The 25,144-nt window shown below is 42.3% G+C and overlaps 1 protein-coding gene across 1 annotated transcript in view; it reads left to right on the forward strand.

The window, feature by feature from the left end:
* MORN1 (MORN repeat containing 1) overlaps positions 1 to 25,144 on the forward strand; it is a 180,966-nt gene that overhangs the window by 53,235 nt on the left and 102,587 nt on the right. The window contains exons 9-10 of the mRNA XM_033922591.1: positions 4,585 to 4,708; positions 8,070 to 8,260. Coding sequence (XP_033778482.1) covers positions 4,585 to 4,708; positions 8,070 to 8,260 — 315 coding nt within the window. The remainder of the gene's footprint in view (positions 1 to 4,584; positions 4,709 to 8,069; positions 8,261 to 25,144) is intronic.

Consider the following 25,144-nt stretch of genomic DNA (forward strand, 5'->3'; position numbering starts at 1 on the left):
ACTGAAGTCAAGCAGCCTCCATGGCACCCCTGGCCCCTCCCCCTTACCTTATGATGACTGACTGAAGGGATGCCTACTTCCTCCTGCCATCAGGCCCACCTTTTCAAAATGGCAAGCCTTCCCTTCCCCAGTGCATCCTGAGATGCACTCAGGAGGGGCCTGATACTCTGATTGGCCCAGGTTGTTTAAGGCCTTTCCTATGGGATGCACCGAGGAGGGGAAGGCCAACCATTTTGAAGAGGCAGGCCTGCTGGCTGGAGGGAGTAGGCATCCCTCCAGCCAGCCATTGTAAATAAGGGGGTGGGGGGCATTGGAGGCATGGGGGGGTCAAGAGGGGGCATTGCTTGGTGGAGGGAGTACACATATTTCCTGCTGCCGTGGGGAGGGAAACATGCTTGACTTTAGTGGCAGGAGGGAGTGGGCAGCTTACCCGCTGCCTTGAGGGGGTGTTTGACTTTGGCGGGAGGAAATTGGCATCTCTCCCGTTGCTGGGGGGGGGGGTGCATGATTTCGATGGCAGAGGGAGTGGGCATCTTCTGGTTTCACTTCTTTCTAAGATTCAACAGCTACAGTCTAGCAAGAAGCATACTATCTTACTTCAGTTTGATCTCTCTGCAGATTTTTATGTAGTTAATCACAATATTCTGCATTACCTGCTTTCAGAAATCAGCCTTGATCAAATTGTTCTAGACTGGTTTGATAAATTTCTATCTTCCCGCTCTTATTCAGTCAATTCAAAATCGTGGAGAGCCCTCTGTGGTGTCCCCCAGGGCTCTCCATTGTCTCCAATCTTATTTAACGTCTACATGAGTTCATTGAAACATTACGATTTGAATACCCAAGAAACTTACTAACATACGCTGATGATATCTTCATATTACTTGATGTTGATCCACATCTCGATAATTTGATATCCAATATTAATCATTGTATTACCAAACTTCAGTCCTGTGTGACGATAGTCCAGATGAAATTAAATGCTGCCAAGACTAAGCTTTTATAGCTTGGCCCAAAGTTAGATTATCTCTCTTCTGCTGTGATCTTAGACTCAGGAGAATCTTTGAAAATTGAGTTTTCCTCATTAATACTGGGTATTGTTATCGATTCTTCACTTACATTTAAGGACCAACTAAACTCGCTTATTAAAAAGTGTTTATTCAGCCTCCATGCTCTGAGAAGAGTGAGAACACTCTTTCACCAACAACACTTCTCTGTATTGGTTCAATCAATCATTTTGTCAAGGTTGGATTACTGCAATTCAGTGTATTTGAGTCTTTCAAAGGTCAGTCTGCAGAGACTTCAATTAATACAGAACACTGCAGCTAAACTTATTTTCGGTAAGAGTAAATTCGATCATGTAACCCCTCTGCTCAAGGAATTACATTGGCTTCCAGTGTATCTCAGAATTCAATTTAAGTGCATTTGTATTGCATTTAAGATCCTATTGGCATTTATTTGCTACTTTGATTCCTTTAGACTGGAATGTTCAAAGATCTCATCTTGCCAGAAGTTCTCAAAAATTAAAACTTACATTTCCCTCTCTCAGTGGTAAAAACAGAATCTGTAAGAGATTTAGTCATTCTTTTGCTTTTAAATTAACAGAATTCTGGAATGCTTTACCGCTTACATTAAGAAGTTTAGGTTCTTTTGCTTTATTCCGGAAAGTTCTGAAAACTTTTTTGTTTGTTAAACATTTTGTAAATTTAACTATTTCAGTCTACTTTTCCTTGTCAAGCTTATGTTTTATGTATTACATTATTGTTAACCGAGTCGAGCTCCTCTTGGTTGATGACTCGGTCTATAGAACTAAGTTTTAGTTAGTTAGTAGAAGGGGGGGAAGTTATCAGTATCGGGTGATTGTGCAACGCGGTCTTTATGGAAGAAGATGTAAGAGATCTACCTGAACCGGAAATGGTTTTCAAGGGTGATGATGTGGAAGAACTGAAAGAAATCTCAGTGAATCTGGAAGATGTACTAAGCCAAAAAGTGATAAACCAAATCGAGCTCCTATCTGGAGATGATGCGGAATACAAACCTAAGTTTTAAATTAGATTAAATAAATCGCCTGGACCAGATGGTATACATCCCAGGGTACTAGAAGAACTTAAACATGAAATTGCTGACCTGATGTTAGTGATTTTTAACCTGTCGCTAAAATTGTCTGTAGTACCTGGAGGGTGGCCAATGTTATGCCGATTTTTAAAAAGAGTTCAAGGGGAGATCCAGGAAATTACAGACCAGTAAGCCTGACTTCAGCCTGGGCAAAATGGTGGAAACAATTATAAAAAATAAAATTGTGGAACATGTAGGCAAACATGATTTAATGAGACAGAGTCAGTATGGGTTCAGCCAAGGGAGATCTTGCCTCACCAATTTGCTTAACTTCTTTGAAGGTGTGAATAAACATGTGGTTAAAGGTGAGCTGGTTGATGTAGTGTATCTAGATTTTCAGGAAGCTTTTGACAAAGTTCCTCATGAGAGGCTCCTGAGAAAATTAAAGTGTCATGGGATAGGTGATAGTTCATTTGTGGATTAGGAATTGGTTATTGGAGAGAAAACAGAGGGTAGGGTTGAATGGACATTTTTCTCGATGGAGGAGAGTAAACTGTGGAATGCCGCAAGGATCTATACTGGGACCGGTGCTATTTAACTTATTTATAAATGATCTGGAAATTAGAATGACAAGTGAGGTGATTAAATTTGCAGATAACACAAAACTGTTCAAAGTTGTTAAAACGCATGCGAATGGTGAAAAATTGCAGGCAGACCTTAGGAAATTGGAAGACTGTAATCCAAGTAGCAGATGAAATTTAATGTGAACAAATGCAAAGTGATGCACATTGGGAAGAATAACCCAAATCACAATTACCAGATGTTAGGGCCCACCTTGGGGGTTAGCGCCCAAGAAAAGGATCTAGGTGTCATAGTAGACAATATGATGAAACCTTCCGCCCAATTTGTGGCGGAAGCCAAAAAAGCAAACAGGATGCTAGGAATTATTAAAAGGGATGGTTAACAAGACTAAGAATTTTATAATGCCCCTGTATCGCTCCATGGTGGGACCTCACTTGGAGTATTGTGTTCAATTCTGGTCTCCTTATCTCATGAAATATATAACGGCACTAAAAGGTTCAAAGAAAAGCAACCAAGATGATAAAGGGGATGGTACGCCTCTCATATGAGGAAAGACTAAAAAGGTTAGAGCACTTTATCTTGAAAAAGAGACAGCTGAGGAGAGATATGATTGAAGTCTACAAAATCCTGAGTGGAGTAGATTGAGTACAAGTGGATCGATTTTTCACTCCTTCAAAAATTACAAAGACTAGGGGACACTCGATGAAGTTACAGGGAAATACTTTTAAAACCAATAGGAGGAAATATTTTTTTTACTCAGAGAATAGTTAAGCTCTGGAACACACTGTCAGAGGTTGTGATAAGAGCGGATAGCGTAGCTGGTTTTAAGAAAGGTTTGGACAATATCCTGGAGGAAAAGTCCATAGTCTGTTATTGAGAAAGACATGGGGGAAGCCACTGCTTGCCCTGGTTCGGTAGCATGGAATGTTGCTACTCCTTGGGTTTTGGCCAGCTACTAGGGACATGGATTGGCCACCATGAGAACGAGCTACTGGGCTTGATGGGCCATTGGTCTGGCCCAGTAAGGCTATTCTTATGTTCTTATTCCTTTCTTTCACAACATACCAATATATTTTCAGCACAATATCTCTAAGAAAGCCTTGCAATATGGCTGGCACAGCGCATAGCTCTACTGAAGAACTAGCACTCAAAAATACTGCGACATGCTAGTATAAGCAGTTAGCATGTAAATTACTGACACATTAAAATCATTGCAATAATCTGTAGCTCATTGCTACAGATGTGGCTCACTGGTAGAGCTGTTGCCTCTGCACCTAGAGGTTGTGAGATCAATCCTCCAGTGCCCATCACTTTGAATGTTAGCTTTGAATGCCAGAGCCACAAAAAGGTTGTATACAATTCCCTTTCCCCTTGTCAGTGCCTGAGTCAATCACTGCTTAGGCACTTGACTGGAAGGATGATATTAAAATAAAAACCAAACACAAGCCACAAGCAAAAAAGCATTTTGTATAGGTTCCACAAAGTGTTACTCCAACAAATTGCTCCTCCCCATCCAAAAAATATCCCTAGTGTTTAGCAAGTAACTTTTCCCAACCCCAATGTGACCAAGCATCCCTTCCCAGAAAACATCCCTCCCTACCCCCCCCCCCCCACCTTTCCCAGCACGATTGACCTCCCCACCCCTCCCCTTGCTCTGATCCTAGAAAAAAAACATCCATGGTGTCTATTGGCACCTTTCATCCCCTCCCCCTTCCCACCCACTTGACTGGAAATGAGGTGGGAGCAATGCTAACTTGCTCCCATCTCTGTTGCTTCTATTTTCAAAATGGTGATACTTAGCCCCGCATGGGGAATCCTGGCATTGCTTCTGGGACATTTGTGCTTGCTTTAATTGTTTCAGAATATTTTTACATTATAAAGGAATGCTTGAATTATTTACTCTAAAATTATTCTAGTTTAACTCTTTGTTTTTGTGTTTTTGTGAGAAAGGCGAGAATGGCCGAGTCTTGAAGATTTGGGCAGGAATCAAAAACATGCCAATTCCAAAGAACTCCAGTCAAAGCTTTCTGGAATTATTAGAAGACCTTGATGAGAAACCAGTCAAAACCCCTTTGTATGTGTCCAATCTTATCACTGATTTCATTCTATATTTTGTTCTGAAGTGTAAGCAAAAGTTTCTTTACCATATTAAATACTGTAGAAGTTTTGTAAAGAAGTTTCTTAGGTGTCCAGCATTATTATTTCCTGATGGGATTATGGCAACCAAGTTCTGATTGTATAAATGAATATGCAATCTAGGATTTGTTTAGGCAACTAAAAGGAAGCAGAAGCTATCACGTTATTTACACTAGGATAGCTATTTAACACTTACTCTCCCTTTCTTTCTCTGCTATTCCTTAAATTGTGATTTTAGAGTGAAGACTACCCCTATCTCTAATTCATAGATTCCTTCTTCTTTTCATATTAGAATAACCATTCACTTCTTTTGTACCTTATTCTCCACAATATCAAATCCATGTTTCTCTTATCTGCTCCAAATTTTCATCTCCACAGCCTTCTACAAATAATATTTTAGTCTTAATGAAAATGGTATGGTTGCATGGAATTGGTACTATAGGAGATGGCAGAAGCAGAAACAGTAGTAAAATTCCTGAAAGCTTGGGATAAGAACAGAATTCTATAAATTGGCACTTAGATATATGCAAATACAAAAGGTGGAATGCTAGTTCCTGGAGATTCAGGAAATTTATGTAGACAATTATATAGCAAAAGTTTATTTTATTCCATACAATAAAAGTAATGATTAATTTTGTAATGGATAATTTTTAGCTGTAGGTATTAATTATGGCTCATTGAGATTTGATTGTTTTATTATTAGAATTGTTATTGTTGAGATGTTATGTTATGATAAGACTTTTAGAAAAGAAATAAAGACCATACTCTTCAAGAAAACTCTGAAAAAAGAAATAATACCGCAAGTATAAACTCCACCTCTCACTAAAGCCAACTACCCCAAACAAATAACCTTACCCATTTCTTACTCTTTTTGAAAATGACCAATTTTTTTTTGTAAGTTCTTGTTGTAATACATCTTGGATAATTCTTTTGTAATCGGCCTTGAACTGCAAGGTAATGGCGGAATAGAAATCCCTAATGTAATGTAATGTAATTTTAACTTTTGCTCTTAATCTTTCCTTTTCTATTTTTTAATGGAGTTCTTTTCTTGATGAATATGAACTATGTATTGTAAACTGTTTGTATCCTGTTAGGCTGTTATGCGTTATATAAAGTTCTCAATAAACATAAAAACATTAGGTACAAAATGTTTAAGCAACTCTAATCACATTCAAGTACAGGTATAGTGCAAATCGTGTTTTAACTCTCAGTTGCTTTCTGATTTTAAAGTCACTCAAGACCTGTTATCAGGACCCCTGAAGAAGGCAAAACATTGCTGAAATATGGCCTGTGTTGGGTCCAAGTCTCACCCTGTGTGCATATGATGTAATTATTTTAATACTCTTGACACAGACATTTTGTACCTGATATGTTTTTATTGTACGGAATAAAATAAAACTTTTTCTATATAATTGTCTACATAAATCTCCTGAATCTTTAGGAACTAACGTTTCACTTTTTATGTTTGCGGACTCTTCATATTTGTTTGTGGAACTTAGGTCCTTTTTGTGGACTTTGTGTTTGCTCACCTCGATATATGCACCACTTACATCATAGGTGCCAATAATTGGTAGCTGCTCACAAATCTATAAAGTAATGCCTATGTTTTATAGTGCATAACTGCAGGGGGAATATATGTGGCTGGAGTAACATTCCAACATCTAATCATATTTGAGTATAAAATTCTGCTAAAATACAGAACATTCTTGAGCTGCATTCTCTATTGCAGGGCCCAGGGGCCAGTGTTAGCCCTCATTACCTCTAAGCGTGGCTCTGACTCCCCCTACTGGCACTACATCTGTTCTGTTTATTACCTCCACCATTCTGCTCTATGTAAATTGGAACTGTGTGCAGTAATTAGGTATCAAGCAGCTCAAACTTGTTGAGAGTCATGTGATGCCAAAAGAAAACAGAATAGCTGTTCTAGAGTTGACACTGCCAACAAGCCTGAGAAGCAAATTTAGGAGGATTAAAACTAAGGCTGGGGGTAGCCAAAGGCTTAGACGTACAGGCAGAATGGTGAAGGTTGACTGGTGGTGATGGATGGGGATGGGGACCACCTGAGAAAAATCTGAAGGAGTGGCATAAGAGAACAGGGATAACAAATAGTGAACAGAGGGGTGATGGGCTTAGGGAAAGAGAAAATGCATGTGGGGCAGACTTTATTTTAGTTACACAAATTACTTGGAATGTGTCTGAGCAGCAAGATAAACTGTATCAGGAGATGAACCCCTTAAAGTAGAGAATGACACAAGGTCAAAATTTGTCCCAATGCCCACCCTGCCCCCATCCCTACGAACTCAGCCTTATCCCTTCTGCACAAGCCTCAAACAGTTAAGATTTTATATTTTAATCATTTTATTCAAGTATAAAAAGAAATAATATCCTGTACAATTGTCATTTTATAAATCACAAACAGTACAGAACAAGGATCAACACAACTCCTTCCCTCTAGCCCCCCCCCCTCAAGGGTCCAGTACACTCTCTCCTTTCCCTTCCCTCCAGAACCTCTCCCATGCACCTATCTCCCTCTCTCCCTTCCCTTCCCTTCCTTCTAGAACCTCTTACATGCACCTATCTCCCTTCCTCCCAGCCCCTGCCAGATATATTGTGATGGCACTTAATCAGATAGTGCCACTGAATAATAACACTGACCAATGTGGCACTATCTAGTTAATGCCGGGGCAGTCTGGGGTTGGAGTTAGGGAGCTATGGAAGCTACCTGAGCACCACAGTTATTATATGCTAGCAATCGGACAGCTAATCAGGCATATTGGAAAATACCTAATGTGGCATGAACTATGCCCAATCAGCCTTCTGGGTACTGGCTGTACCCAGATAACTTCTGGGTACCACTGAACATCCATATATTGAGTGCTAGTATGTGGGATAGGTATTGACACTGAATATTTCATTAGCTGGCAGCAGTTAGTGTTTACTTAAATGACCACTACTGGCGGAATATTGACTGAATATCTCTAGTCCATTAGCTGTTATATTGGCTTTCCATACCTTTTGAGAATATTCTATATAAGTATGTACTTATTTATTTATTTAATTTTCTATACTGTTCTTTCAGGGGAGCTCAGAACAGTTTACATGTATTTATTCAGATACTCAAGCATTTTTCCCTGTCTGTCTCAGTGGGCTCACAATCTATTTAATGTATCTGGGGCAATGGGGGACAACGTGGGCTTTAACCCACAACTACAGGGTGACAGGGCTGTAGTTATAATTCCTGCACTGCATTAATTTGTTAATTTTTAATAACTCTTAACGTGTAACTTTTCTTTTCACAGTGGCTTTGAATGTGTTAGCTACCCTTTAATAGATGCTGCATCTACAACTGAAGCTCAGAACATCGAAGCTCATATGATACGGATGTATGACTTTGAAATAGCCAGCTCCTCTGTTGCTAAAGGAGACCAAGAGTCAGAATGTGGATTAGAAGGCCTCAAGGAATCAGAAGATGCTCCTAGCAACCTGGGCGGTGAGTAGAGATAAATATTTAATTAAACATTAGAGATCGCTTGTGAAAAGTTAAATATTTGTCTGATTTTAAAATGCTTGGGGCAGACTTTTCTTTGCAGAATAGACTTCAATAGGCGGTTCAAAAATTGCATGGAAAGATTGGATGCAAGTAGGCATAAGAACATTAGAGGATGTTATTTCAAATGGAAAACTGCTTGATTTTTCACGGTTGCAACAATCTTTTGGTATCTCAAAATTTCAATTTTATAAATGGTTGCAACTGAAGCAGGCTATTCAGAAAGGGTTCCCTGAATGGCGTAATTTGAAAAATTTTTATAGCCTGCAATTCCTCTGTTTTCAGGCAGATATGCGCTAGGGCATCAAGCCGTCAAGTGGTATAAATTAATATCTGAACTTATGAATAAGAAACCCCAAAACGCTCTTAGGGATATTAGGAGCATTGAGATTAAGCAGTATATTTCTGCATCTCGATGGCCACGTATTTGGTCTTGGAGGATGAGGTGTACAGCATCAGCATTATGAAACAAACTTGGTTCTTTTTGTTAGAAACATAGAAACATAGAAAAAAGCAGCAGAAAAGGGCTATAGCCCACCCAGTCTGCCCATTCCAAGTATCCCCTCCCCTGACTTTACTCCCTTAAAGATTCCATTTTCTCTTAAAATCCGTCACGCTGCTGGCCTTTATCACCTGGAGTGGGAGTCTGTTCCAATGATCCACTACTCTTTCGGTGAAGAAGTACTTCCTGGAGTCGCCATGAAACTTCCCTCCCCTGATTTTCAGCGGATGCCCTCTGGTGGTCGAGGGTCCCATGAGCCAGAAGATATCATCTTCTGATTCGATGCGTCCCGTGATGTACTTATATGTTTCAATCATATCTCCCCGTTCTCTTCTTTCCTCAAGTGAGTACAGCCGCAATTTTTAAAATCTTTCTTCATACGTTCTTTTGGGACCCCAGTTAGGTTGAATAAATTAGATAATTCTAGATCTAATAGATGCTGGCACTGTCATCTATACATAGGAACATTAGACCATCTATTGTTTTACTGCCCTAGAATTCAGATTTTTGTGAAATCAATCTGGGGACATATTAATAATATTTTAAATTCTGAGATTCCTTTAACCTATGAAATAATAATTTGTGGTACTATTTTGCATATCAAAGATCCCCTAGATAAAAAAAAAGTCGTCTCTTTTTAATTATGACAAGTACAGCTATACAATTGATTACACGAAACTGGAAAAACTGGGATCATCTCAACTTTACATTTTGGTGGGCAAGTTTATGTCTAATATATAAATATGAGAAAATGAACACTGCTATATTAGGGAATAATGAAAACTTTAAATTAATTTGGGGCCCATTGAAGTCCTTTGTAGAATCTCTATAGTTATGTTTTGTTATTAGATAATATGCACATCCAGGGAGGGGGGAGGAGGGGGGAGGTAAATAAGGTTGGAAAAATTGTTGGAAAATTTTTGATGGGGGGAGGGGAGTGTATTAATAAGCATGAATATTTGAGAAATTTTAAGTGATGTCTATATTGTAAAAATATTAATTTACTCTGTATTTCACTTATTGTATGTGTGTTAAAAATGAATAAAGAATTCTAAAAAAAAAAAAAAATAGACTTCAAATAGGCACCACTTTATAGAACTACCCTTCATTTGTACAGTGCCAATGAAAATTTACAGATAGAGGATTGATGTTTATCAGCTGACACTAAGATGGTAATTCTGTATCAGTGCACCTATAGTTAGGTATCTAGAGGTGCCTACTTTCCATTATAGAATAGAAGCATAATAGGTAAAATATACATCTGTAATATAGAACATAAGAATAGCCTTACTGGGTCAGCTGATAAACATCAAGCCTAGTAGCCCGTCCTTATGGTGGCCAATCCAGGTCACCAGTACCTGGCAAAAACCCAAAGAGTAGCAACATCCCATGCTATCGATCCAGGGCAAGCAGTGGCTTCCCCCATGTCATTCTCAATAACAGCTTATGGACTTTTCCTCCAGGAAATTGTCCAAACCTTTCTTAAAACCTGCTATGCTATCCTCTCTTACCATGACCTTATGCCAGCCATAGAGCTGGTGTAAGTGTTTGCACCTAAATGCCAGATATTTACTTACAGGAGAATTCTCTATATAGCTCTGTATATTAGGAGCTACTTCCACACCGAATTTGTGTAATGACAAATGCAAAGCACTGAAAAGGGGAAAAAATGGCAGACTTGCATGAAATCACATACACCCATTTATAGAATAATAATAATAATAATAACAGCTTATATACCGCAATACCGTGAAGTTCTATGCGGTTTACAAAGATTAAGCAAAGGTACAAATTGATTGACTTTAAGAGGGGAGGAAGAAAGAGGGTTAATAGGACAGGAAATCCATTTTTGAGGAGAGAGTGATCAATAGAACAAGTTAATCGCTATAGAGGGGAGAGAGAAGAGAGGATCAGTTGTCTAGATACTTTAGGAACAGGTGTGTTTTCAGACGTTTCCTAAATTCCTCATAAGTAGTGGGCGAAAGCAATTGTTCTAGGTCATTACCCCATGATGCTGCTTGGTGCGAGAGAAGATGTTCATGGTGTTTTTTCAGTTTACAACCTCTCACTGGGGGGGAAACGAAGTTGGAATGTGAGCTTCTCTTGTGTCTGTTGGCTGAGAAGACGAAAAGGTCAGTTATATATTTAGGGGCAAGTCCGTGTAGTGCAGCGGTCTCAAACACGCGGGCCGCATGCGGCCCCCCAGGGACTATTTTGCGGCCCGCAATCTGTCCTCACCAATCTGCTTCCCTTCCCACTGCCCTCCCTCAAGCCACCGCAATCGGGGAACAGGCTGCCACCGCCGCAATCGGGGAACAGGCTGCCACCGCCGCAATCGGGGAACAGGCCGCAATCGGGGAACAGGCTGCCGCCGCCACAGTCAGGGAACAGGCCAGTGCCAAGGTCTTAACTCTTCCTGCTTATCTTCCCCAGCTCGGAGCCGACCAATTCTTGCCACCCGACATCAATTCTAATGTCGGGGAGGAAGTTCCGGGCCAGCCAATCGCTACCTGGCTGGCCCGGAAGTTCCTCCCCGATGTTAGAATTGACGTCGGGTGGCGTGAATTGGTTGGCCCCACGCTGGGGAAGATAAGCAGGGAGAGTTAAGACCTCAGCGCTGGCCAGTTCCCCGATTATAGTGGCGGCAGCATGTTCTCCGATTGTGGCGGTGGTGGCCTGTTCCCTGATTGCGGCAGTGGCGGCCTGTTCCCCGATGGTGGTGGATTGGGGGAGGGCAGGGAGAAGTAAAGAAAGAAAGGGGGGACAGGGAGACAGAAAAAAAGAAGGGAAACGGGACACAGACAGAAAGGGGCATGGAGAGAGAAAGAAAGAAAGAGCATGGAGAAAGAAAAAAAGAAAGCAAGGGGACATGGAGAGAGAGAGAGAAAGAAAGACAGACATATAGAAAGAATGGGGGCATGGATAGAGAGAGAAAGAAAGAAGGGGCAGGGTGAAAGAAATAAAAAGTTGGGGGAGGGAAGGAGACAGATGCCAGACCAGGGGAAAGATTTATAAACTATAAAGAGTTTTACCTCATGCAAAGGTGTCATTTTTTTAATAAGACATTAACTATTTTTTCTGCGGCCCTCCAAGTACCTACAAATCCAAAATGTGGCCCCACTAAGGATTTGAGTTTGAGACCACTGGTGTAGTGCTTTGAAGCAGAAGCAGGCAAATTTAAACTTTACGCGTTCCTCCATTAGCGCCTAATGCATGTATCTGCAAAGGAGTATGGCCATGGGAGGGGCATAGGCAGGTAAGGGTGTTCCCTTAAAATGCACAGTCTTATGGAATTCAGGGGATCAACGCCTAACTTATGTGCCTGGATTTACTCCTGATTTTAGATGTTGTAAGTCTTCCCTTCCAAAGCTGAGCGCGGATCCTGTTGCTGCATGCTATTCTATTAAGGGTGCTTAATGAGAATGAAACCTTGGGTTTTGGAGAGATATCTGGGATAACTCACAAGTTGTGATAACAACTGAGGTAATCAAAGTAGCAAGGTTAAGAAGTGGAATGCACCGCAAAAAATAAAGTGCACGGATTCCGTCTTAAACATTTGATTAATCTACATGAAAGAATGTCTCTGCAGTTTAATGAAATACTGTGCACTGGGAAAAACAAAACTATGGATGACAACTGGCAGATCATTTCTGATTATGAAAGGTAAAGACAATGGTCTTATAGAAAACAAGTACAGACCAATCACATGCTTGCTGACAATGTTCAAATTGCTAACTGGAATTTTAGCTAATGCAATATCAAATCATGTGTCTGGAAATTCTTTGTATCCTCCTGAACAAAAGGGCAGCTGCTGAAACTTATGCAGAACAAAACACCAGCTGCTGATCGGCAAAATGATACTGAAAAATTCAAGAAGACAGAAAACAAATCTGCAAATGCCCTGGATAGACTACAAGAAAGCCTGTGACATACTACCTCATTGCTGGATATTGCAGTGTTTGAGAATATTCAGAATTAGTGAATATATCCAGAATATGCTTTAAAAAGCCATGAAACAGTGAACGGCAATTTTATTACTAAATGAACATCTAGGAGATGTGACTATCAGAAGGAGAATATTCTAAGAGGATTCATTTTGTCCCTTCTACCTTGCTGCACCGTATGCTTGGAACAAGCTACCTGAACCCCTACGGTGGGCTCAGTCTCTGGCAGTGTTCAAGACCCAGTTCAAAGCCCACCTCTTTGAGAGTGCTTTTGATTCCTAACTCCTCTCACCTTGGGTTCTGCATCCCCAACCCTATTTGTTATGTCTGTCCAAGTTAGCTTGTAAGCTCTTCTGAGCAGGAACTGTCTATAAATGTCAAAATGTAGTGTACGCCTTTCAGCACTATATAAGTGATAAGTACCGTATTTTCGCGGATATAACGCGCGCGTTATACCTGATTTTACGTACCGCGCATACCCCTCGCGCGTTATATGCCTGAGCGCGGTATACAAAAGTTTTTAAACATAGTTCCCACCCCGCCCGACGCCCGATTCACCCCCCCAGCAGGACCGCTCGCACCCCCACCCCGAACGACCGCTCGCACGCGCTCCCACCCGCACCCGCATCCACGATCGGAGCAAGAGGGAGCCCAAGCCCTCTTGCCCGGCCGACTCCCCGACGTCCGATACATCCCCCCCCCCCCGGCAGGACCACTCGCACCCTCACCCCGAAGGACCGCCGACTCCCCAACAATATCGGGCCAGGAGGGAGCCCAAACCCTCCTGGCCACGGCGACCCCCTAACCCCACCCCGCACTACATTACGGGCAGGAGGGATCCCAGGCCCTCCTGCCCTCGACGCAAACCCCCTCCCCCCAACGACCGCCCCCCCCCAAGAACCTCCGCCCGTCCCCCAGCCGACCCGCGACCCCCCTGGCCGACCCCCACGACACCCCCACCCACCTTCCCCGTACTTTGTGTAGTTGGGCCAGAAGGGAGCCCAAACCCTCCTGGCCACGGCGACCCCCTAACCCCACCCCGCACTACATTACGGGCAGGAGGGATCCCAGGCCCTCCTGCCCTCGACGCAAACCTCCCTCCCTCCAACGACCGCCCCCCCCCCAAGAACCTCCGACCGACCCGCGACCCCCCTGGCCGACCCCCCCGCCCCCCTTCCCCGTACCTTGGGAAGTTGGCCGGACAGACGGGAGCCAAACCCGCCTGTCCGGCAGGCAGCCAACGAAGGAATGAGGCCGGATTGGCCCATCCGTTCTAAAGCTCCGCCTACTGGTGGGGCCTAAGGCGCGTGGGCCAATCAGAATAGGCCCTGGAGCCTTAGGTCCCACCTGGGGGCGCGGCCTGAGGCACATGGGCCAAACCCGACCATGTGTCTCAGGCCGCGCCCCCAGGTGGGACCTAAGGCTCCAGGGCCTATTCTGATTGGCCCACGCGCCTTAGGCCCCACCAGTAGGCGGAGCTTTAGGACGGATGGGCCAATCCGGCCTCATTCCTTCGTTGGCTGCCTGCCGGACAGGCGGGTTTGGCTCCCGTCTGTCCGGCCAACTTCCAAAGGTACGGGGAAGGGGGGTGGGGGGGTCGGCCAGGGGGGTCGCGGGTCGGTCGGAGGTTCTTGGGGGGGGGGCGGTCGTTGGAGGGAGGGGGGTTTGCGTCGAGGGCAGGAGGGCCTGGGATCCCTCCTGCCCGTAATGTAGTGCGGGGTGGGGTTAGGGGGTCGCCGTGGCCAGGAGGATTTGGGCTCCCTCCTGGCCCAATATTGTCGGGGAGTCGGCGGTCCTTCGGGGTGGGGGTGCGAGTGGTCCTGCCGAGGGGGAAGAAGAATCGGACGTCGAGGGGGGGCATCAGGCTTTCAGGATGGGGACAGGACTTCAAGGGGGGACAGGCAGATCTTCAAGGGGGACAGGACTTCAAGGGGGACAGGCACGGAGAGGCGGGGCAGTGCACCGAAAGTCAGGGCGGGTGAACGGTGAGTCGGGGCAACCAGAGGAGAGTCGGGGCAGTGCACCGAAAGTCAGGGTGAGTCGGGGCAACCAGAGGAGAGTCGGGGCAGTGCACCGAAAGTCAGGGTGAGTCGGGGCAACCAGATGAGAGTCGGGGAGGGCGAAAGGAGAGTCGGGGTGGCCAGAGGAGAGTCGGGGAGAGCGAAAGGAGAGTCGGGGTGGCCAGAGGAGAGTCGGGCAGCATGCGCGTTATATGCCTGAGCGCGGTATAGAAAAGTTTTTGTACATATCATCGTGATTTCTGCGCGCTATACCCCTGTGCGCGTTTTACAATGGTGCGCGTTATATCCGCGAAAATACGGTAGTAGTAGTAGTTAACCTAACTATTCAGCATTGCTATGATTCCCTTAATTTACATCTTAAGCAAAATATTACAGTCAAACCTCAGTTTGCGAGTAACGCGGTTTGCGAGTGTTTTGCAAGACGAGTAAAACACTCCCGCAAATCATGCCTTGCAAAACGAGCATTGACTCGCAAACCGAGCTCTCAGATTAGGTGGCCCAGAGGTGGGTACCTGCCTTTGGGTGCCGCAGCCACTTCAGCGGGATGGCTTCCTTCCCTTGGGGTCCCCATGCGGTTGCCTTTCCACTTCGGCCGATGCCTCTGCCATCCGCCAGCGTTCCCTGGCTCCCGATTTAAGCCGGCCGCCATCCTGCATGCGCATGACTTCTCAGCTCCTGAGCCAAGCCGGCCGCCACCCTGACAACGCACGCGCCACGTACAAGCATGCATGACATCGTCTATTCAGTTAAAAGGTCAGTCGTTGCTATAGCAATCGAACATTAAAAATACAATTACTAGTAAGTTGAGACCAGACTCAGTCAGAGAGGAATTTGAGCAGCAAATTGAAGGGTTAATAGTTGCAAAAAAACTAAGAACAATCTTTCCTGAAAGTCACCATCTACTAACCTATATTTTCAAAGAAAAATAAAATGCTGTAAGCCTCATACCTCCTCTTGGGATTGTGGTGAGGTAGCTATTACTTCTTTGTCACCCAAACAATTCCATCCAGATGATTGCCTAATACAAGAAAAGACACTCAAACTAACAGGAAAAAAGGAAAAGTAAAAAACAAAGGGCACCCCAAGGAGCAGGTCCTGCTTCTTGGGTTCACTCCTTTGGCATGTGTTTCCACTACAATTGTGTGAGGCTGTAAGAGTGGTTTCCAGGTGGTGTCATCTTGTAAGTCAAGTGGAAGATCGAACCAGTCATACAAAGGACAGAAGGTTGAATGGAGTGGAATCTAGTTAGTCAAGTGACGGATCTAATCAATGGTAGAAAAGGAGGGAAGGTTGAAACAGAATCTACAATGACAAAAGCAACAAACAGAACATGAAATTAAATTTGCAACACAACCACTAATGCAAATATAAATTGAACTGGCTATCCCAGCATAGATACTGAATGTTGAGTAGTGAGGACCTTAAATCTTCAAAAGGACACTGAGGATGTTATATTCATTTCCAAAACATCTACAAGAAAATCTTAGTTTTTTTGAGTCATGGTTGTTTTAGTAGAATGTAAACCTATTTATCTGTTTGTTAGTATTATTCAGTACTTTTTATCTTTATTACCTTTGCAGTTAAGAATTCCCTCATTTCACCAGGCCGCGCAGTGGTATAAAACATTATCTGGCTATTTAAATAAAAAACCAAGGACTGTACTTAGAGATATTTGGAGCATTGAGATTAAGCATAAAATTAATGCATCTCAATGGCCACGTATTTGGTCTTGGAGGATAAGATGTACATTGTCTGCGTCTATGAGGCAAGCATAGTTTTTCCTGTTGCATAGAGCACTCTGGACCCCTGTTCGTTTACAAAAATTGGATTGCTCTAAGTCTAATAGATGTTGGCATTGTCATCTTGAGGCTGGAACTCTAGATCATTTATTATTTTATTATCCTCTTATTAATAATTTTTGGAAATTGATCTGGGGACAAATAAATTGTATGTTAGAGAATCATGTGGCCCTGTCATATGACACAGTTTTGTTTGGGATGTCTATGAGGGCCAAAAGTCAAATCTCCTCGAATAATAATAAGCTGTTAATGATTTTAACAGGAGTTGCCATCCAACAAATAACATACAATTGGAAAGACTTCAGGGGGGTTGAATTACTGTTTCTGGTGGAGTTCGGTGTGTCATGTGTATGAAATGGAAAAAACATTGGCGATTAAGAGAGGATATTATAAGAAATTTAAAGATGTGTGGGGACCATTAATTGATTACTATAATAAATAAATGAATTTATCCCCATTTAGTATGTATAGGGTGGGAGGGTGGATGGGTGGGTTTTATGACATTAGGATGAGTAGTTACAAAAATATTTGGAAAGGGAGGGAGGGGAGGTAATTTATGGTATAAGATGATTGTAAAGTTTCAAGTGAAGAATGTATAGTATGACTTGATTTATTGTACACTTGTTTGTATAATGTAAAAAGGAATAAAGATATATTAAAAAAAAAAAAAAAAATTCCCTCATTAAAAGTCCATCTAAGTACCATGGTGGCATGCCTCCCACCTTATATCCATATACCCTTAAGTTTCAAAATTCATGAGTGGGTTATGACATTCAAAATGTTTCTTTTAACCCTTTCAGGACCATAAGGATCGTAGGCCAATTTTTGTGGTTTTGACGACATTTTTATGGTAAAAAGGGCTTGCAGATGCCAAAAAATTGATTTTTTTTTTTGTGAAATATCATTATTTTTATTTAAAAAAATCACACTTCTGGCTTATGGACAGTGTGGCAAGTGAATCTTCTCGTCAATCTAGCAACGACGCTAATGAATGAATGTCGGAACCAGTTTGTTTACATAAAGGCAGTATCATATGGAATCCGTACATATCAAATTTAGAACTGTAGACTATCCCAATCAAAATTTATAGGATTTTAAAGTTATGGGACAAATATGTCCCTTGGTCCTGAAAGGGTTAAGAAACTGGCAATACCACATTATCCTTACTGAGTTCACGTGACCTCCATTTGAGCCTATGCAGACAATTCATATCAAATATTTTACCGGGAATGTATTCTGTTTGCAAGCAGTAACATCAGCCAGAACTGTTGAGGAAATTCAGACTTTGGTATCCTTCCTACCTTTATTATGTACAGTTCTTCAACAACAAAGTGTCCTTGAGAACTAATCTTGAGTATGCATAAAGTGGTGCTTTCATTTCACATAAACCAATCAATTGTACTTCCAACTATTTTTCAAAGCCACTTTCTAACAAAGGTGAATAAACTCTTTACATTTGGTACTGCAAAACGACTTCTATGCTATTACTAAAAAGAACTTAACCCTTGCAGAACATGTACTGATCTTTTTGTTTCTTTTTACTGCAATGGTTCGAGCAAGGAGAATTTATAAATAGGTTGATTAATTATATTTTTCACTGTTGTGAATTAGGGGTGCAGCTAAACAGTTTTAATGCCAGTAGAACTCTAACTACATCAGTACGTCATTTTATTTAATTCTAGTCAGAAAGTTATGTATATTCACTTTACACTATGGTCTAGATAAAATTTCAAGAAATGATAGTAAGTCAGCCCTTCAAAGTTTCTTAAATTAATATCCATACACACTGAAACAGGCAGGGTATCTTCCAAATTAAGTCAAAGAGATGATGGCATCCTGCAGCTCTTGGTTTTATTTTCCACTTATGTATCTGAATCATCCTGCTCAACAATGGTGAAATTAGTGATACTTAGCTGTAACAGGGGTTCTCAGTGGACAGTAGGATAAATCAGATGCATATACCCCTGCCTCCCAAGGAGATGCATTTACTCTAATGGGATTTTTTTATAAAACTGTGGTAAGCATTAATGCACACTTACCGCAGGGTTAAAGCAATACAATAGGGCACACTCGGGTATCCTGCAGTAATTTTGGAACTGGCGTACACTTTCCATGTGCTAAAAAGTAGAATTTAAATTTTAGATGTGGGGCAGAGAGTAGACATGTTGCTGCACACTAAGCAATTAGTGCAGGATTAGCACGTAAGCCCTTACAGCCTAGAAAATTAGTGCCGGTAAGTGCTGGCACGCTGTTGGCCGTGCACTAATGGGAAAATTAGTGCATTGCCATTAATAGGAATTATGGAAAATCAGCAATTTTACTGCCATAGTAAAAGTGGTCTTAGTGCATGGGGAAGACCTGTGCTGGGGATAGCACTGGCCAGTATTACTTCTAAGTTGCGCAGGTGCGTGGCCGTGCACATCTCTTCAGAGCCCTGCACAGCAGCTCTTGGCTGCCACACACCAAGCGCAGCACTTCCCATCTCACTTCCGCCACCAGGATGTATCTTGCAGTAGGCCAAGCGGCTACTCCCTGCAGTATGGGGTTCCATTCATTACTCCATGGGATCCATCTCTGCAGCTCTTTCATTCTTCGAGCGGCCGGCAGTGTGAATGAACACACTGCCTTTGGTGACCTGGAAGCTATCCCTCGGTTATTGCTTCCTGTCCCCTCAGGTGAGAAGCAGTAGCAGAGGGAAAGCTTCTGGGCCATTGAAGGCAGCGTGTCAAGTTTCAAGTTTCAAGTTTATTAAATTTTTGATTAATCGCTTTGTCATATTTTCAAAGCGATGAACATAAATACAAAATAGTAGAAGTAGATACATAATTACCTTATTAAAAAATAAAAAGTAAAAAATAAAATATAAAATAAAACATTAATTGTCCATAATCAGTAAACATATACTATAAACATACTTGACAAGACATGAATAAAAGGGAAAAGGGATAAGAAATACAAAATCCAATAAAAAGAGAGGTAGAGACAAAACATGAGGTTGGGAATTAAAATTAATGCATCATTGTGTTCCTGTTTATGAGTGATTAATCGAAAGCGTCTTTGTAAAGGAACGTTTTTAGGTTGATCTTAAATTTATCGATATCATGTTCTTTTCTTAAATAGATTGGCAAGGAATTCCATATTTGTCCACTCATGCTGCCGGCTGTCCGAAGAATGAAACAGCGGCTGCCTTCCCAGATCCCATAGAGGGGAGGAATGCAGGGGTGTGGGGTGGTCAGGGGATCATGGAGGGTGAAGTGGCCGTTAGAGAAATGCTGGACTGCAGGGATGGAGAGGGGGAAAAAAAGAAAGATGCTAGACTTCCAGGGTAAGAAAGGGAAGGGGAGAACAGACATGCCAGACCATGGTAGGGAATAGGAGGAGGAGGGAAAAGAAGGCAAGAAGAGGAGATACCAGACCACAAGAAGGGAGAAAATGAAGGAGAAAGATGGACTACTGGAAGGGGAGGGAAAGAGAGATGCCTGACCAGGGAAGGGAAGGCAGAAAGAAAGCAAGATTCCAGACTAGGGTAGAAAAAGGAAGGGAAGGCAAGAAAAGGAGATACCAGACCACAAGAAGAGAGAAATAGAAGGAGAGAGATATCAGACTACTGGAGGGGGAAGGAAGGAGAGAGAGATGCCAGACCAAGGAAGGAAAAGAGAGAGATTGCAGTGTGACACATTGATGTACTGTTTCTTTATATAATCTTTTTAGTTCAATAAAAATAATTTAATTTCTCAATTGTTTAATATAATTTGACATAATTTCCAAAAATTGCTTGCCTATGCACCCCCCCTCCCTTCTCACCACATGCCAGCCCAGCCCAACTGCTGCTGAGAACACATCATGACTTGCACAGCTGATTCCCTAATTTAGAGAGAACATTGGCGTTGGCCACTTTTTAGTGCAGCTTATTAAAGGCCCCCCCAAATTTTTGTAAAGACTGAAGTGAACTCACAAGGTAGTAGTTGCACAGAAGTTGCATACATGCTTGGCTAATCTTCTAGATTTTTCTCAACTCAGAGAACCCATGTCGGTCCAGTCAGGATAATGCCACTCATTTGCATGATTGATTTATCCTTCTGTTTACAGAGATTTCCCAATATAGGGAAGTAGCATTGTTGTTGTTTTAAATAGATATCTTAACTTCTACTTTTTCCATTAGTTTCAGTGCATATGTTTTAGCAGGATCACTGGACTTGCCACGTAATTTTTTCATTTCTTTAATTCAGATATCTTTTATTGATCAAACAGAGCAAAACAAGCAGCAAAACAGAACAGTATAGTAATCTGTTTGAACAAATCATATTAGCAATCCAACCACCCACCCACCCAGAGAATAAAGAAATAATTAATTTTAAAAAGGGGGAGGGGAATTTAAAAAATATACTGAAATGAAGGAGGCGAGATAGAGGGGGGCAACCTACCTGGGAATAAAGATCACTCAATTAGATATTCAGAACATTACTACGAACATAAGCTGTTAAAGAAGACCAAAAGGGCTCCCAAACGTCTGAAGCTGGAGGCCCTTAACAGAGTCCATATCAGTAATGTCCATGCACTCCATCTTTAGTTGGTGAAGCATTAGTGTACGCCATTCAGAAATCGGGGGGGGAGGGGGGGAAGCAGAATCTAGCCAGTGGAGCAGTATCAGTTTCTTAGCAAGCAAGAGAGCACGCCGTATGGTTTTCATTTCTTTAAAGTTTTATACAGAGTTAAAAATTCACAGTAGTTTATGTAATATTTCTTAATTTTGCTCTTCATTTTCAGGTAGTTGGAAATATCTAGAATAAACTTCAGATGAGTCAGAATGGTATTAAATGCAGCTCTCCTATACATTTCAATCAGGTGGTGGGCTACAAATTATCTTATCATTAGACAGTACTCTCATGGTACCAGTCATACATTCTATTGTAGATTGATCAATGACAGTTATAACCATGTTTGAAGCATTATTACAGTGATATATTCTGCTCACTCTAGTTGCTGGTGCTGTGCCCTGTTGAAGAGTTAGGATTGTAGGACAAAGGTAAGAGAAGTTCATGAGGAGAGGACATAAAGGAACTGTAGGGAATTCTATTACTAGACTGTGCTGTACAGCATTTCTTTCTAAATGATCTCTTCTAAAGATAGTTACAGAAAGCAACCAAATTATTGTCTGTGTTACATTCATGCAGCTGAATGTACACTAGTTAGAATACTAGTTATGCCTACATTTTTAGCCAATTTCTGACAGGCTTGATTATCTAAAGTTTATTTATATTGAGGAGCATCAGAAATACTAGTTTATTCATTTATCTAATGTATGCTTTCCTCAAGAAAAGGGCTAACGAAACCCGTGTATAAATCTTATCAAGGGAATTAGACCTGATGACCTGTGAGGATTACTTGGAGTCTAATGGACAACAATAATACATTATCACACTTGTTTTACAGCAGTATACTCTGCTGTTAACCAACGGCCCCTTTTATCAAGCTGTGCTGGATGTTTATAGTGTGAGCTGGCGCAGCAAATACTTCAAAGCTCATTTCTGTTATGTCCCTTCTGGATTCCTTCCACTAGGTGTTCAATCCCTTCCCCGCAATCTGGGAGTTGCAGAAATCCAAGCACTTTTCTGAGCACATGCTCCTCCCCCTGAGTGAGAGCTAGAGCCATCTACAGTTTCAATTTCTGCAAGCAATCCATGCAGAAGTGGTTTGCTCTGCTTCTTTTTCTTATTTTTTCATTTAAAGTTCATCTTTTTCAGTGGCTTCAGTGCCTTAAGACCCCTTTTCGGTGGTCCCCTGTCGGAGGAAAGGATGCAGTCCCATGGAGAAACTTTGGCAGAGCTGTGTGCCACTATTCTTGGACTTGGGGTCCATTCCCCTGGTAGTTTGCTTGCCCACTGACTTTGTCAGGGGTGTAAGTGCTGTATGAATCCAGAGTGAAACTCCCCCAGGTTTCAGGGCGCAGTTGCATTTCCCGTCCCCAATCGCGAGGAGAGGATCTGTGGGGGTGGAGGTTACAATCGGTGTCCAGCCGACTGGCAGTCTGAAGATCTTCAAGTTTGGTCATTTTAGAGAAGTTACTGAGGCAGAAAAATCTTTTCCTCCATTCAGCTGCTGTGTAAAAGAGCTGACAGGCTGGCACTGTAGAGGTGTGAATAAAACTCCATTACTTCCTATGGGAACTGTGGGAGTGGTTTGTAAAACGTGTTAAAACTAATTTTTCACAGTTTTTGAGGGTAGGGTTCAGGTCCCATACCTCCCCAGACCCCAAATTGCTATTTTTTATTTTCAGATTTTGTTTATTTTTGCCATTTTTGGTGCAAATTCGCTGGCGGTGGCCATCTTGGATTTTAAACAATCTTTTTTTAAAGGTTTTATTTCTGCCTCAGAACCCCTCGATTTGTTAAAAAATCATTTAGGATGGACTTCCCAGCCCCTAATCTGTCAAATGTGTGCATTGATTGCGCCAGATCAGCGAGGGGGCAGGAGCTTCGAACTTCACCTTCTCCAGGTACTCTAGGGCTGGGAAGATTTCTTGGGTCCGTAACTTCAGGAAAAAATCTTGCCCAGAGGCTGTTTTTGAGCCTGCCTGATTTTCAACTATGGGGACTCTTTTGGTGTGGTGCATGTGCTTCAGCAGAACCGTGCAGTGATTGCGGTGTGTGACTTTTCACTGGACTTTATTTGGCTCCTCTGGAAAGTGTATTCTTCGGACCCATCTTGTTTGTCGCAGCCAGCGGGCGCATTGGGTCTTGCTCGGACAGTTTTACTGGTGGCAGAGATTCCTGTTCGGGAGCTCTCTCATCCGGATGTGGCAGACCTCAGTTACAGTAATTGCTATACAGATATGCCTCTTCTGTTCCTGACACTGCTTCTATATTGGATCCAACTGATACCCTTTCTGGGACTAGTCACCTTGGTCACCCTGAGAGTCCGGATTTGGGTGATGAGACTTCCATCGACAGACCCTTTAAGCATGGCTCAGTCCACCATTTTATTGCTGATGTTCTGAAAGAGCTCAAATTGGATTCTCCACCTTCCACACCTCAGAGTTCGGTGTTGGACCATGCTGAGGTGCTATCTTCCTTTTTTCCATCCCATCTGCAGTTTCTTGGTCTGGTTACAGAACAATGGGATATCCCAGAAAGCTCTTTTCTGCTCTCTAAAGCTATGACTAAGCTTTATCTGCTGGTTCCTGATTTTCAGTAGGTTTTTGAGCAACCTAAGGTAGAGATAGGGGGGACATGATAGAAACATTCAAATACATCACAGACCGCATTGAAGTGGAGGACAAAATCTTTTTTCTTAAGGGTACCACGGCGACAAGAGGGCATCCGCTAAAACTTAAGGGGGGAAGATTTCATGGTGACACCAGGAAGTACTTCTTCACCGAAAGGGTGATTGATTGATGGAATGGTCTTCCATGCCAGGTGGTCGAGGTCAGTAGCATGTTCGACTTCAAGAGATGATGGGACAAACAGGTGGGGTTGCCACAGAGTTATGCTTAAAAGATGGATTCTCAAGGGAGTGAGGGTTCTTGAGTGGGCAGACTTGTTAGGCCGCTGGCCCTTTTCTGCCGTTATACTCTATGTTTCTTTGTTATCTAGCACATGGTCTTCCCTAGTGATCGGGGAGTGATGCTTAAGTATTCTCAGGATTGCAGAGTGGACATTATGTTGAAAAAGCTTTTGAAGTGGCTTCTTCAGGTATCAAAGCAGCAGTGGCACAGTGTGTCCTCTACAGAGGTACATGTCTGTCCCCCATTAGTAATGGATGTTGTGGATGATGTGGCAGACGCCCTTTATGATCTCATTTGAGTTCTTAGTAAGGTCTCAGCTTATGCGGTGTCTGCGCACTGGACTCTTTGGATCCGTCATTGGGCTGGGGACACTGTCTCCAAGGCCACTTTAAGCAGATTTCCTTTCAAGGGCCAGCTTCTTTTTGGAAAAGGTCTGGATGACCTCATGACCAGTGTTACTGAGCATCACCCTAAGTCTCTCCCTGTGAACAAGTCTCGTGTTGCATCTGCGGATGCCATCCCGACGTTGGAAGCTTTTCAAAACTAAGACAAAGTGCCGGGTTTTGAAAAGCCATCTTACTTGAAAATCATGTTGCTTTGTCTTATGATACTATTCTGTTTGGCATGGCTATGAGGAAAAAAAGTCAAATTTCATCTTATAATAACAAACTTCTATTAATGACGACAGGGTTGGCAATTCAGCACATTACAGCTAATTGGAAAAATTATACAAATCTTAATTATTCTTTTTGGTGGAATTCACTTTGTCACATTTTTAAAATGGAAAGAGCAATTGCTGTACAGAAAGGTAATTATAACAACTTTATAAAGATCTGGGGGCCATTAGAGAATTATTGTAATGAATGAACATCGTTTTACTTTCTGATGGATACATGTATTTTATTGGGGGGGAGGGGGGGAAATTGGATGATTAATATTTTTATTTAATGATTGGATTTCTGTATGTATTATGAAAATTTTCATTGAAGAATTGTTGGGTGGGTGGAAAGGGTTATAATTTCTTCTTTAATGAATTATATGTATAAGAATGTCAAGT

Source organism: Geotrypetes seraphini, chromosome 15 (assembly GCF_902459505.1).
Source record: "Geotrypetes seraphini chromosome 15, aGeoSer1.1, whole genome shotgun sequence".
In the NCBI taxonomy this organism is placed as follows: domain Eukaryota; kingdom Metazoa; phylum Chordata; class Amphibia; order Gymnophiona; family Dermophiidae; genus Geotrypetes; species Geotrypetes seraphini.